General features: G+C 37.5%; 1 protein-coding gene across 1 annotated transcript in view; it reads right to left on the bottom strand.

Moving 5' to 3' along the window:
- Positions 1-15,430, bottom strand: part of LOC115223190 (cullin-5) — a 36,002-nt gene that overhangs the window by 1,346 nt on the left and 19,226 nt on the right. Inside the window, exons 6-16 of the mRNA XM_029793638.2 lie at positions 13,245-13,471; positions 12,029-12,122; positions 10,728-10,858; positions 9,111-9,218; positions 8,855-8,919; positions 8,445-8,577; positions 6,671-6,802; positions 6,069-6,195; positions 3,466-3,638; positions 1,194-1,355; positions 288-406 (exon numbers count right to left, since the gene is read on the bottom strand). Of these exons, the coding sequence (XP_029649498.1) occupies positions 288-406; positions 1,194-1,355; positions 3,466-3,638; positions 6,069-6,195; positions 6,671-6,802; positions 8,445-8,577; positions 8,855-8,919; positions 9,111-9,218; positions 10,728-10,858; positions 12,029-12,122; positions 13,245-13,471 (1,471 nt within the window). The remainder of the gene's footprint in view (positions 1-287; positions 407-1,193; positions 1,356-3,465; positions 3,639-6,068; positions 6,196-6,670; positions 6,803-8,444; positions 8,578-8,854; positions 8,920-9,110; positions 9,219-10,727; positions 10,859-12,028; positions 12,123-13,244; positions 13,472-15,430) is intronic.

The raw sequence follows: 15,430 nt of genomic DNA, 5'->3' as shown, positions 1-15,430 counted from the left end.
GGCCCTTTGAAATACATGTACAACTCATCTTTGCCAGCTGAGTGGACTGGAGCAACGTGAAATAAAGTGTCGCCGGGAATTGAGCTCACAACCTTACAATTGTAAGCTGAATGCCCTAACCACTAAGTCACGTGCCTTCCCTTGGGCCTGATATGGCTGGTTTAATGGTAAAGGGTTAAACAACACATGTTAAGTGCATTATATTGATGATGTTCTTATTGTAGGGTAGCGACTATTGCTTAATTCAAATTGACATTTAAGAAAAACACCAAGCTACTAAATCTTACATTAAAGCAAACTTTTGATTAATCCAGAACTGAGTGCTGTCTTCAAAATCCTTTGGAGATTTGGCTTCAGGTTCACATAAAAGAACTTGTTTTTTCAATTTGGGAAATGCAACAAAAGACTGAAAGGAAAAGATGGAAGACAATTAAAAATTTACTTGTAAGATTGATTGAAAAACATTTGAAATTCAAGATCAAAGATAAAAAAAAAACGTCTTGAGAGAAAAATTGGGCAGAAGAAACATCAGATGTGGTGTGAGAAGACTGCACTGATATGGTCATTTAATGCATATGGACAAGGATAGCTGTGTGAAGAAGTGGAGGGAACCTACAGAAAAAGTAGACCCAGGAAGACATGGGATGAGGTGGTAAAGCATGACCTTTGGATGATGAGTCTGCTTGAAACCTTTGGTGATTTGCTGTGCTTCAGAAGACACGTCAAGCCAACCATGCCAGTGACACATGAAAGGCACCTGTGCCAGTGACTCGTAAAAGGCACTCACTAGACTATTGAAGTGGTTGGTATTGGAAAGGGCAGCCAGCCATAGAAACGAAGCCAATCAAACTGGAGCCTGGTACAGTTCTTCAACTTACCATTCCCAGTCAAACTGTCCAATCCATGCCAGATGCTCAGCCACTTGCAAGCTAATTTCACAAGAAAGCTATCCTGTCAATCCAATCACATGGAACTCTCATTGTAAGCAACGGAGTGCCAGTCTCTCTCTCTCTCTCTCTCTCTCTCTCTACTCATATATATGACAGGCTACTTTTAGCTTCCAACTACAAAACTCATTCACAAGGCTTTCATCTGTGCAGATCTATATAAATACAAAATACTCACACAAGATGCCTACACAGCCATACTTGTGCATACATGCATGTCTGAAAAAACAACAAAAGATTACTTACCGAAAGAGTTCTTCGTAGTTCTGAATCAGGTAGTTCAGTTGCTAACCGTAAACTTTCATATGAGATCTTATCCTTTGGCCTTTGATTCCAAGCAAACAAAACACCCATTTGGAAGGTTGTCACTTCTAAATCAAAGCGACCAAAATCGTTACAAAAGGTTATCTGCCAAAATAATTGTAAAAACAGGCAGATAGAATGAGAGGGAAAAACAGCAGAATGGATGAAAATATCTCTTTCATACAAGTAGAAACACTGAAATATTTTAACAAGTTCTAAAAAGGGTTTAATTCTTTTAATTAATAAAAACATGTCTATGAATTTTAAAAATAAAGTTTAACAACAAAAAGTACAGAATTTTATAGAAATACAAAGTTATACAGAATTTTTCCTTTAGCAGACCTTTTCAACACAGTTTCAAATTTTTGGCACAAGGCCAGTAATTTTGGGGATGGATTAAGTCAATTACATCGACCCCAGTACTCAACTGGTACTTATTTTATCAACTTCAAAAGGAAGAAAGGCAAAGTCAACCTGGGCAGAATTTGAACTCAGAATGTAAAATAGGACGATATGCTGATAAGCATTTTCCCCGGTGTCCTAACAATTCTGCCAGCCCACCATCCCAAATACAGGCAATAACAATCCTTTCTACTATCAGCACAAGGCCTGAAATTTTTTTTTGGGGGGGGGGGGCTAGTCAATCACATTGGCCACAGTGCTCAACTGGTACTTATCTTAACAACCTCCAAAGGAAGAACAGCAAAATTAACCATGACAGAAATTGAACTCAGAATGTAAAGCTAGAAGTAACATCACTGAGCATTTTGTCCAGCATGCTAATTAATGATCTTGCCAGCTTGCTGCCTTAATAATAATAATAATAATAATAATTCTTTCTACTAAAGGCACAAGGCCTGAAATTTGGCTGGAGGGGATAAGTCAATTACACTGACTCCAGTGTCCAACTGGTACCTATTTTATCACCCCTGAAAGAACGAAGTGCAAAGTCAACCTCAGCAGAATTTGAACCAAGAACCTGAAGACACATGAAATGCTGCTAGGCATTTTTCCTGGTGTGCTAGCAATTCTGCCAACTTACCACTTTTTTACTACTACGACAACTACTACTTCTACTACTACTACTACTAATAATAATAATAATAATAATGCATTCTGCTCTGGGCACAAGGTTTGAATTTTGATTGGAGAGGGATAATCGATTACCTCAACCTCAGTACTTGACTCGCACTTATTGCATCAACCCCAAAAAGGATGAAATGCAAAGTCAGATTTGGTGGAATTTGAGCCCAGAATGTAACGAGCTGTAAGAAATGTTGCCAAACACTTTGTCCTACATTAATGATCCAATCAGCTAATTGCTTTAATAATCCTTTCTACTATAGGCAGAAGACCTCAAATTTTGTGGGATGGGACGAGTCAATTACAACTGGTACTTATTCTATGGAGCCTGAAAGGAGAAGTCAAAATGATGGAATTTGTAGTAGAAGTAGTAATCATCATCATCATTGTTCGACCGTGGTCGAGACAATGGAATTTACCATGTTACGGCAGATTTCACGGTCCATCATAGCATTACGGACGTCCTGTTGCTGGATGCCTGTATCCCTGGAGATTACATCAGGGTAGGAGAGTGTGCGCCCTCTGGTGTTGCGAGTAGATGGCTTCCAGAGGAGAAGAGTAGAAATTACTTCTTTTTCAGCTCTACAACAATGTCCAGCAAACTGGACTCTCCTACCTTTCACAAGAGATGACACAGGTGGTAATTTCACATATATTTGCATTTTAGTTGGATGGCGCCTCCACGAGAGATTTTGAGCTCTCATAAGGAGGCGAGTGTAGGTTCCATCCAACCGCCTCTCAAGCTTCTTTGATAAGAAGTAGTAATAATAGAAGCATAGTAAGTTCAAATTAGCGAGTTTATTCTAATCAGAGCAGGGAACTTAATTCTACATGTTTCATGGAAGGATCCACCTTAACTCTACATGTTTCAGTTGACAGACTGAGCCATGGAGAAACGGTCTGTGAAAAAAGACAATAGAAAACATTTGCAGAGCAATGTTCTTCAGAAAATTCTTTAGAAACCACATTTACAGGATTACCAGATAAAACTTCTCAATGTAGGTACTGATGGTATAAAATTACACCTGCCCTAACACAGGTGGTCCAAACTTGTGTTAATTCAATTTTCATTGTTTCAATAATTATTTCATTAGCATAAAAAAAACAACAAGTCTTTGGTACAATTACTCACCACACCATTGGACATTAGATGGTGCCACTGTAGTTTGCGTCCATTATGTTTCTGTCTGTAAAATTCTTCGACTTGTGGGATGTAGTCTTCTAGTTCCATTGGTAGTGTTACTGATATACGATCACTAGTTCTAGCCCAGGCACCAGCATTCAAAATTTTTATATTGATAGCATCTAAAAATGAAAAAGTATAAAATGTTATAAACATCATGGTACTGATGATACTGGGAGCAGCAGCAAAGATATAAAAGCTTCTGAAGAGCCAAGAGAAGATCAAAGTGAGAATGACAGCAGTGATAATACTGACAATGGTGATGTGCAACCATGGATTCATTCTAGAGCTAATAGAGCTTCCAAGCTGCAGTTATTTGAATTGCACCTTATTTTCTATAGTTTTTGTTTTTTTTACTATTTTGCAGTAGTGTTTTTACCAAGATCATCAAAAAAGGGCAGAAAGCTAAAAGGGTTAAATTAAGGTCTCAATGTCCTTCAGATAATTAATAAATATATTTTCATGCAGTCAGTGCAGAAAGGGCATTTCTCATAATCTAATCTAATCAATTCTCACTCTCTAAAATTGGAAATTAATTAGAAAGTCTACTGAAAAAATCCCATGAATGTAGCTTAACCCCTTTGTTACCTTATTTTAGTAGAAATAGAAACTGCTTTTGTTTCAATTAATTTCAAAATTAATGAAGAACTTTAAAAAAAACTTTCCTTATAATTAATCTGGTGTTTGGACCATAAATTAACCTGAAGTTTTAAATCTAGTTTTGTTGTGTCTAGGGAGAGTCATTACCCCAATATCTTTTAAAATCTAGATTTCTTTAAATTGAGACGTTTGTATCACAGAACCAACGATGATCTCAGGTAAGTCGGTAATGAAATATTTAAGGTTTATGCAGACAAATTAATATCATTAGGCAAACTTCTTTCCACAGAGTTATTATTGTAAAAATGTATTTATCTTATTCAGTATTGTCCCTCAATAAAAGATGAGCCCTAATTTCAGAAAACAGTGGAATGGCTGAGTATGGGAACAGCTGGAATTGGAAATTAAATCAAGCTGACATACCTTTGTTTCTATATCATACTAAATTTTTTATCTTTTTTTTATCTTTTACTTGTTTCAATCATTAGACTGTGGTCATGCTGGGGCACCACATTGAGGAATTTTAGTCAAACTAATTGACCCCAGTACTCATTTTATTTTTAAACCTGGTGCTTAATCTATCAGTCTCTTTTACAGGGACATAAACACACCAACACTGGTTGTCAAGCAGTGGTGGGAAACAAACACAGAGAGATTTTATATATATATATTCCTGTCACAACCTGGGACCTTAAAAACTGCTTAAATGCAAGAAAGTATACTATTCCCTTAATATTTGATATTCAATATTTCATCTATTCAATAAGACAATCAATACTTCATTTCATTTTACTATATATTCTATATTCTACATTAATATTATAAAGAATATAAATAAAACATAAAAAACAGAGTTGGAATTCCTTTGAATAATATATATCCCTCTATACACAATCATACAAACCCCTTTTTATATATATATATATATATATATATATACACACACACACAGACACACGATGGGCTTCTTTCAGCTTCTGTCTACCAAATCCACTCACAAGGCTTTGGTTGGCCCAAGGCTATAGTAGAAGACACTTGCCCAAGGTGCCATGCAGAGGGCTGAACCTGGAACCATGTGGTTGGAAAGCAGGCTTTTTACCACACACCCATGCATGTTAAAAAAAGGCCCATCTATTTTATAATTTATCCTTGTATGTATCCATCTACACAATACAAGAAACTATTAAAATTTTCCTACCTACATGATATATGACACAGGTTATTGTTATAAATAGACATATTCTAAATAACATAGCTTAACAAGGTGTAGCACTAGATCACCCCTCTTCACCTTACCCTATCACTCTTCTACAGTGTCCCTATCTCTCTCATTCTCTCTTCCCCACTATCACATCCTCACAACAGTAACTCTGTTCCTCTCATCATAGTTCACTTAAAATAATTGTCCCCTAATACTATTGCTCACTTCTTCTTTCAGTATGATGGTTTCGTTTTGCACCGGTGCTGGTGCCATGGAAAAATGCACCCAAGCCACTGTAGAAAACTGAGACATTGGAGTAAGACACTGTTGTCTGAACCACCCAACCCAAGCCAATGTGAAAGTAGACACAAAATGATGATAATGGAAAGAAAGAAAGAAAGTGAAAGAATCTTTTATCTTTTACTTGTTTCAGGCATTAGATTGTGGCCATGCTTGGGCACCATCTTGAAGAATTTTTTTTAAGCCACGTACTTATATTATCAGTCTCTTTTTTCAAAACCAAATCTCTAAGTTACAGGGACGTAAACACTCCAACACCAGTTGTCAAGAGAATGGGGGGGGGGGGGGGGCGAAACAATTCCACTCATAAAGCTTTGATTAGGCCCAATGCTATAGTAGAAGACACTTGCCGAAGGTGCCACATGCTGGGACTGAACCCAGAACCATATGGTTGGGAAGCCATGCCTGTGCCTATAATGCTTAAAAAATTTTCAATTTCACTTTTTCTCACCTGCCAATGCATCATTATTATTGTTTCGAAAGACTTCTTTGAATTCTTGATTCAGATCTTCACTGACTTGGATATCTTGGAACATTCTGGCTAGTTTATTTACATAATCTGCAGGCATACCAACCTCCTAAGAAATTACAACAAAAAAAATTTTTTTTTTAAATTAAAAAAAGAGAGAGATGATGATGATGGCTTCTAATTCAGGTTTTATTTTTTTCCATTAAAGAAATTAAAGGAAAAAAATAAACCTTAACTTCAGTTGATTTCTCCAACTTGATATCAGTCTCAACAAACATTGAAAAGCATAAAAGTTGAAAGAGAAGAAAAAAATAAATAAAACACCTTAAACTCTGAGTGGAAAATCAAATAAAATACTTGTGGAAATATATACAAACCATTTATTAAAACATATATAAACTAATAAAGTTTTTTAAATGTTTTTCATGTTACAGCATTTTTTGAGTTTAGTTCCATGTTTGGGGACCAGATATATCTGTAACTACTTCATGATGTAATTTAATTTAAGATTTAGATAATTAGGTCGTTACATATACACACACACACACACGTAGATAGTGAGTATTTGAATAAGTTAAACTTACTCTCAGCCATTCAACCATATTTTCTTCTTTCTCATTATCAGCTGATGTATCCAAGATAAGACGACGTGTGAGATGGGCTTTATGATACCTCATGAAGACATCCTTATTTTGAACGTATTTCAAAACAAGTAACTGAAAGATAGAAAATAATAGATATAGTTTATACACACACACACACACAGAGGAATGGCATCTAGCCATAGAAACTATGCCAAAACAGACATTGGAGCTCAAAAATCTTCTGGCTTGTTGGAGCCTGTCAAACTGTCCAACCCATGGTAGCATGGAAGGTGGATGTTAAAGAATGATGATGATATACATATAGTATACTGTACCAAGAAGGTAAGATCAACAAAAAAGGTACTCCATCTGGTGAGAGATAAGTATTATTTAATAAACACAGTTTAAATTTTTATGAGCTACTAGTAGTTTCATGCAATGAAAACAATTCAGATAGCATTTTATAACATGATTTCCCATAAATCACAAGTACCAAACGGTATTTAACAGGTGCTCAATCAAATTATCATAGAGCTGTTGTCCCAATATGAAGAGCATCATTACACACAAACATCACCAACAGCCTACTCCCAGTTGTAACTGTTGAGACCCAGGAACCTGTCCACCACACTAGGGGTACATGATTAAATCTGTAATACATGAGACAGAAATTACAGTAACACTAGATGATAACATAACTGAAAAGAAGAGCTACATTAGGTTATGTGAAGGCAACTTCAAAAATCGCTATGCTAACCACATACAATCAACTGGAAAATAGTTGAAATATCCATATCATATGTCAACAGATCAAAAAAAATGTAAGCTATGCATAGCTAAAAGATCACAGATCCTTTTTAAATCTAAGAACTCCACTGCACAGCAGAATTTTAGATCTGAAACTTCCAGTAAATGCAAACATATAGGTAAGTTCCTGTCAGCGAATTGGAAAATATCAACCAAACTGAGCAGCTGTATCGCAGACTCTCGGCCTCTATTCAACCATATGACTTTATGGCCCAAGGGGACATAACTCTAATCCTCCCCACCCATATTTTTCTTTTTCGTATTTTTCAAACCTTCCACTTTTTGCATCTACTTTCTTCTCGCCTTTTCTCATACTTCCTCTTATTCTATCAACCTGTTTTAGCTTGTTATGCCATGTGGACAGAGCCTGAGGACTGTATGCTGTCAGAGTTGTTTTCATCACATAAAAGTATTACTAGCTGATAAAAATATATATTGCATTTATTAAATAACACACACATTCATATAAAAAGTGAAGGCTGGCGACAGAAAAATACATCCTGCTTTAGAAGATTTGCCTGAACAAAGTCTGTCTGACCCATGCAAGCATGGAAAAGTGAACATTAAAACAACAGTGATGATGCAAAATTACATCCATGACATAAATCAGTGGTTCTCAAAACCATTTTTCATCTATGGACCCCTTTGATTACAATTTTATTCTGGTGGACTCCCACATAGTCATTCAATATTTAAAAGGGAATTTTATAGATACTTCTTTCAAAATTCCTATTTTCTTATTCATTCAGTCACTCGTGAAGGTTGAACTGTGTAAAATGTTAGAGAGAAACAAACCTAGCCGTTTCTTGCAACACATACATTTGAATCAAAACTTTTCATGACCCCATAAAATACTATTATGGACTCCAAGGACTCATATGAACCCTAGCTGAGAACCATTGATATATCACATCACAAGAAAATTTTTTAAAATATAAAATTATTAATTGAAGCTTGTTCTACTTACAACATCTTTTAATTTCTTTTCCACTTCCTCTGGAGTAAGTTTCTTACTCAGAGATGTTTTCCTGAGCAACATATCACAGTAATTAGCAAGCAGTTCTGGACAGCGTGACTCGGGCTGTGTCTTCACATTCATTCTGCAATGAGGAAAATATGGACTAGATCAAACCCACACCACACATTCTACTTTTAATAAATTTATATTAAGAGTTCTTACCTAGAATTGATAACCTAATGTAACTATCTCTTAGCCAAAGGTAAAATTTCAATCAAAATTTTTGGTTTACTAAAAGAAAATCGCTAATTTCCAATTGAAATTTAGATCTTCACTTTGAGACTAGTTGTTTAGCTTACACACACAAAAAGACAATGAAAATTTTGAATTTATGAAGTAAAAAGAAAAAAAAAACTTACCCCTTTGATTTACTTGGTAATTCTAGTTTAAACACAGATATATCATTAACAACACTTTTATAGGCCTAAAACACAAAAAAAAAAAAGAATATTACTAAGAGAATATAATGGTTTCACATTTAGGCTCAAGGAAAACAACTTTAAAGGACCTCATTATTCATCTGATACGGAACTGTTGATAAGAGCATCATTGCCCTTCAACAAAGTCCATACAAGAGAATATTAAATTAAATGTATTGGCAAGTAGCAAACTTACTTTGTCTCGAGAAGTAAGAAAACGGGGATCATCTAGAAAGGCATCTTTGACTAATTTACTAAATCGGTTGAAAAGTTCCAAAAGTTGTTCAACATATTTCTCAGAATCCTATAAAAAAAAATTTTTTTTAATGAAAATGCACATTGTTCAGAATACAAAATATAATAAACACATATAAAGACATACAATAAAATCATAAAATTTGTATATAATCCTTTGGCTGACCAAGATATTATCATGAAATGCAACCAAATGAGGTTTATTTTCTCACAGCCCTTTCTCCTCCCAATTGCAGTCTACACACTTCCATCAGTGTCGCAGTATTTGGATCCCATTGGTGAAGAAGCTGCTTTCATCCTGTTGGTCAAAAAAGTCATCAACAACAGACATGACGTCATCCTCACTGCAATACTGGTTGCCAGTTAAGTGGTTTTTCATGCTGAGAAACAGATGGAGCCAAAATAGGAGAATGGGGAGGGCGATCAATGAGTTCAAAGTCACAGACACACGGCAGCCATCGAAACAAAAGACTTGTGTGCTGGAGCATTTAACTGATGAAACAAGACCCCTTTTGTTAGTTGTCCTGGGTTTTTGGTCTCGATAGTAAGTTGGCATAGAGCACTCCATTGATGGTGTGGACTTTCTGAAGATAATTAATAAATACAATGCTTCTTGCATCCCAAAAAACTAAAGCCATCACCTTCCCTGCAGACGAAATGACCTCAGTTTTTTTGGGGGGGGGAGTCAGTAAGGAAGGGTTTTTCCACTGCATGGGTTGTCGCTTTGTCTTTGACTCAAAGTGATGAACCCCACACTCATCCTAGGTTAAGAACCATCCAAGGAAACCAGCTGGATCTACCTCAAGGTCAGATTTTCCTGTGGTGTGATCAACCTGGTGCGCTTTTAATCAGATGTCATGCCAAGTTCATTGTGTAGAATATTCTCAACTCTCTCACAGGATAATTCTAATAGCATTGACTATTTGAATTATAGTCAACCACCTGTCATGCATCACTGTGAGGTGAACATGATCAATGTTTTCCTTGGCAGTGGTAGCTGCAGAACATTCAGACATTGGGTGGGTCATCTTTCAAGACTTCCTGTCCCCCTCCAAACTTCAGCTGCCCACTTTTACAATGTCGATAAAGCTGGAGTGTCATCCCCTAATGCTTGACAATGAGGAAATATTAACATAGATTGAAAACAGGTGAAGGTTGGCAATAGGAAGGGTATCTGGTCATAGAAAATGACCACCTCAACAAAATCTATCCAACACATGTAAGCATGGGAAAGTGGAAGTTAAAATGATGACCATGACAAAGTTGAACCCAAAATAGCATTCCACACAAGCAAGTATGACCTTGTTTTAGGTATCTGTTAAGTTGTGAGCAGACACTGACAACCTCTAGGCCCTTCCACTCTCTCCAACAATCAGTTGGTACTGGGTTTCAGCTTAGTAAACTAAAGCAAGGTGAAATGACATTCCTTGCTTAAGATCCAATGCAAGGCCAGTCCAGGAACTGAACCCTCAACTTTTCAATTGAGGCCAACATTTTAACCAATAGACCACACACCAAAGTTGTTCAATACAGAAGTGAGAAACAGAAATGTACTTACAGTGGTGATGGTTCTGGCAGCCGACATCATATCTGCTAAACCTTGGCTGACTATATGAGCTTCAAGATCATGTAACATGGGAGCGATTCCATCCACAACCCTGTCCATCAGGCTGAACATCAAACGCAATTCTGAAGGAGAAAATTTATGTTCAGCATTAGGAGACAGAATGAAAATTTGACATTTTATAAAATGGAAAGAAGGATGGTGATGATCCATTCAACTAAAAACCCTTCAAGGCAGAGATCTAGTATGGCTGCAGTCCAATGACTGAAAGAAGTAAAAGAGAAAAGATAAATGTGGGCATGTGGTAAGAAGTTTGCTTCCTAATCACATGGTTCTGAGTTCAGTCCTACTGCATGGCACCTTGAGGAAGTGCCCTTTTCTGCTATAGCCTCAGGTTGACTAAAAGCCTTGTGGGTGGATTTTTTCTTGAGGTAAACTAAAAGAAGCCCATCATATATATATATATATATATATATATATACATACATACATACACACAAACACATGTATGTATACGTGTGTGTGTTTGCTTGTATGTGGTTGTGAGTGTGTGTGTATGTATACGTCTCCCTGTCTTGACATTCCATGGCAGTTGTAAATGAGTGTCACTGTTAGATGAGCAGTGTCATTCATTTCTGATATTTTGCGAAAACATGTCTGGCCATGGGAAAATATCACCTTGCTTGGGAAACAGGTGAGCTTTGTTGACAGGAGAGGCATCTGGTCGTAGAATAAACTCCATCCAACCAAAGCGATCATGGAAAAATGGAAGTCGTTGTTGATGATGATGATGATGATGATAGAATGATAGGATGGTGAGGTGCATGAAATATAAATATATAAATATAAATGCAATATACTGTAATGTATATGAGGGTGATCGTTGACAGAGCGGCTAACCGGCTTCCATGCCAGTGGCACATAAAAGGGCACCATTTGAGCGTGATCGTTACCAGCATCGCCTTACTGGCACTTGTGCCGGTGGCATGTGTAAAAAGATTCGAGTGAGGTTGTTGCCTGACAGGCCCCCGTGCCGGTGGCATGTAAAAAGCACCCACTACACTCTCGGAGTGGTTGGCATTAGGAAGGGCATCCAGCTGTAAAAACTCTGCCAGATCAATATTGGAGACTGGTGTGGCCGTCTGGTTCGCCAGCCTTCAGTCAAAATCGTCCAACCCATGCTAGCATGGAAGGCAGACGTTAAACGATGATGATGATGATGGTATAACATGAACAGGTTAGCAATGGTCTTAGAACTACTGGATCGTGATGTTAGAAGGAAACGGTAAACTTACTCTCTGTTTCATTGGCTTTGATCATACCAGCACACTCATTGAGAATGGTGTCCTTAAATGCTGTTACCAATACCTCAACACAGCAGTCAATCAACTGGGAAAAGAAAAACAAGATGAGTTATGAGAATAAAATGGCAGCTGTATTTGTAAGGGTGTGTGTGTGGATGTATGTTTAATATTTTGTACAGGTGTCCAGTGGGTATTCCTAGAAGAAAGACAATGACAGCTCAACACTGTTAGCTAATAATACACTGGTGAATTCTTCTTTCTGTTGTAAACACTATTGAACTCTTCAGATTATTTGTTGCACTCACACACACACACAGATGCAGATATAGCTGTGTAGTAAGAAGTTTGCTTTCCAACCACAGGGTTCTAGGTTCAGTCCCACTGTGTATGCACTTTGGGCAAGTGTCTTCTGCTATAGCCTCAGGTTGATCTAAAGCCTTGTGGATGGATTTAGCAGATGGAAACTGAAAGAAACCCATAGTGTGCATGTGTGTGTGTACATACTGGGTGCGATGGGTAAATTGTCAACATTTTATATTTTTAATTTCAAGCATGTGCATTGTTTGTTTTTGATTTTGTCGACTACACAGTATAGTAGGGTCAGTTGGGCACTGTCTGTGAGAAAAACAGCACCATGACGAAATTTTAAGGTGTTTCCATTATTTTATCCAACCCTGTATTATCTTGCATGGACACTGATGGGGATTGGAGACATGAAGGGCATTAGGCCATAGAAAATCTCTCTCAACAAAATTCCCTCCAACCAATGCAAACATGGAAAAGTGGACTTTAAAATGTTATACACACAGACATACAATAAGCCCTGTATAGTTTCTGTCAACCAAATTCACACACAAGGTTTTGGTTGGCCTGGGGCTGTTACAGAAGACACTAGCCCAACAGTGCCACAGAATGGGACTGAATCTAAAAGAACATGGCTGCAAAGCAAACTTCTTAACCAAACAGATTTGTTTGTTTATATCAATGCAGAGCATTTGAACAACAATGCCAGGCAGTATTTATGTCTGAGTAATCAGCTCAGATTACTCAGCATCTGTATTTTATTATCAAGTGAGATTCATGAAATGCTTAACAGAACAACAGGGTTTGATCGATATAATCAAGTGAAACCTTTTAAAAGTAGTGCTACAGCATGGCTGCAGCCAGGTGACTGTAATTTACAGAATGTAGGTAGCTGTGTACTCACTGCTGACACTGATGGACAACACCAGCCGGTTTCTAGGTAACGTTTGGCTCGGCATTCTTCTTCTTTGAGCTTGGCATCAGCGAATCTCATATAATTCTGTACTCCATTGGCCTGCAAGTACTGGGGTGCCTTCACTCGGTAAAATGATTCAGTGGCTTCCAAATAAGCCTTCTCAAAATTTTCGTGATATATTTTCAATTTGTCTTCGGCATCAGAACAAAGGTTCACTGAAGAAAAAGAAGAATAGAAAGGAAAACTTAATTTGTGCTAATCAGGTAAAAACATAGAAATGAAAGATTGAAGACAGGGATGATGGTGATGGTGATGCTACAGCCAAAAAAAAAAAAAAGTGGGTTTGCAATGGCTATATCTATAGAATGAACCTTTTTGATACCAACACACCCAGGCACTCAAGACTGCTTCTAATTCATTCAGAGAAATTTCATGAATTAAAACCTTCCTTCAAAATTTGTTAATTTATATTCCAGATACCAGCTTTATCATCATCATCATTTAACGTCTGTTCTCCATGTTGGCATGGGTTGGATGGTTTTTACTGCTGCATGCCCTTACACCAACCGCCTTACAAAGTGGAGTGAGGGCTTTTTACACAGCACCAGCAAGGTCGATTTTGGCATGGCTGTTACAGCTTGATGTTCTTCCAAATGTCATCCACTTTACAATGTGGACTGGATGCTTATTATGTGGCACCAACACTGGTGGTGTCACCAAGTAACTCACAAGACAAAGGTCCTGAGAAGCGGGGGGAGGGGGGCTTAGAGGAGGTAGCCATGTGCCAGGAGATGAGAGAGTAGAATGTGACAAAGGGGTAGAAACAAGTGTCTTACTGTAGAGGAGACACATGATTACCTAGTTAGAGGAAGAGAGAGCAAGAGTATGGGAGAGATGGGGAGAGAGAGAGAGCAATCAAGAACAAGAAAGTGGAAGAGAATGAGAGTGTGAGAATGCAAAATGGGATGGTAAGCAGTGTGTTTTAATTGAAATATGCTAACTAAAGGGTTAACTCTTGCTCCCTCAGACATCTTTCTGTTGATAGGTATTATGGGTAGTTACAGCTTCCCTTCCGTAATTAGCTAGGGATTAGGAAACAATACAATTAACTGATATTTTATTAGTATTCCTTAATTACTGAGTTTAGATCCTCACTTGCCCCGTGGGGGAGGCTTTGGCCACTTGAACGAAAGCTGTGTCACAATTGTGGTCATATTGATGGATGCCAGTGAAAATTCCTCCACCACCACCACAATATTCTCGTCAGTTGTTGTTGTTGTTCTTCTTCTTTAACCCTTTAGCATTCAGATTCTATCAAATGGAATGTTTATTTATTCACGTAGTTTTGAATTAATCATGTATTATCTTGTAGCTTCAAAATGTTCATGATGTGATTGTTATTTTTAGAATGACATTGCAGGGTAGGTGTGATGGGCTGGATCTGGCTGGTTTGAACATAAAGCAAGTTGAATATTAGGGCTGGATATGGCCAGTTTAAATGCTAAAGGGTTGACCCTATGGTGAGCCTAGGGTGAACTATGACCAAATGTGTTTCAGCCAACCTGGTTTATTTTTCATGTAGCTCCCCTACATGAAAGGAATTGTTCTCCTCTCCTCTCTCTCACTTTAAACCTCCCCCACTCCATAGCATCAAGCCACCTTCCTCTCTACTGCAGCCCCGCCATTCAGCTCAAGGATATTTCATTCTTGTAAGCTGAATGGTGATCTCACCAGTGCTGGTGTCATGAGAAAAGCACCCAATATATATATATATATATTGTAAAGGGGTCATCATTAAGAAGTGCATCCAGTGAGAGAAACGATGCCAAAGCGGATACCGGGGCACAATGCAGTCTTTAGACATGTCAGATCTGGTCAAACCTATGCCAGCAAGATACAAAGACATTAGAAGATGCTAATGGTGAAAGTATCTAATGTGTTCTTCCATTTTGTGAGGAGATAGCAGGGGGTGGGCTTATGATTTGACAAAGATTTGGTTGCCATTTCTAGCAGGTTGAGCCAGCACATCAGTTGATAAAAATTGGACATGATTATTTATGTGTCTCCTGTATTAAACATTAAAACTTTTTTGCCGAGTTGTTTTATTAAACATAGAAACTTTATCAAATAAACCAAACATTCGTATTCAGGAAGTATTCAAACAAAATTTGAAA

Source organism: Octopus sinensis, linkage group LG22 (assembly GCF_006345805.1).
Source record: "Octopus sinensis linkage group LG22, ASM634580v1, whole genome shotgun sequence".
Taxonomy (NCBI): domain Eukaryota; kingdom Metazoa; phylum Mollusca; class Cephalopoda; order Octopoda; family Octopodidae; genus Octopus; species Octopus sinensis.
This window is presented reverse-complemented; position numbering and strand designations above follow the sequence as displayed.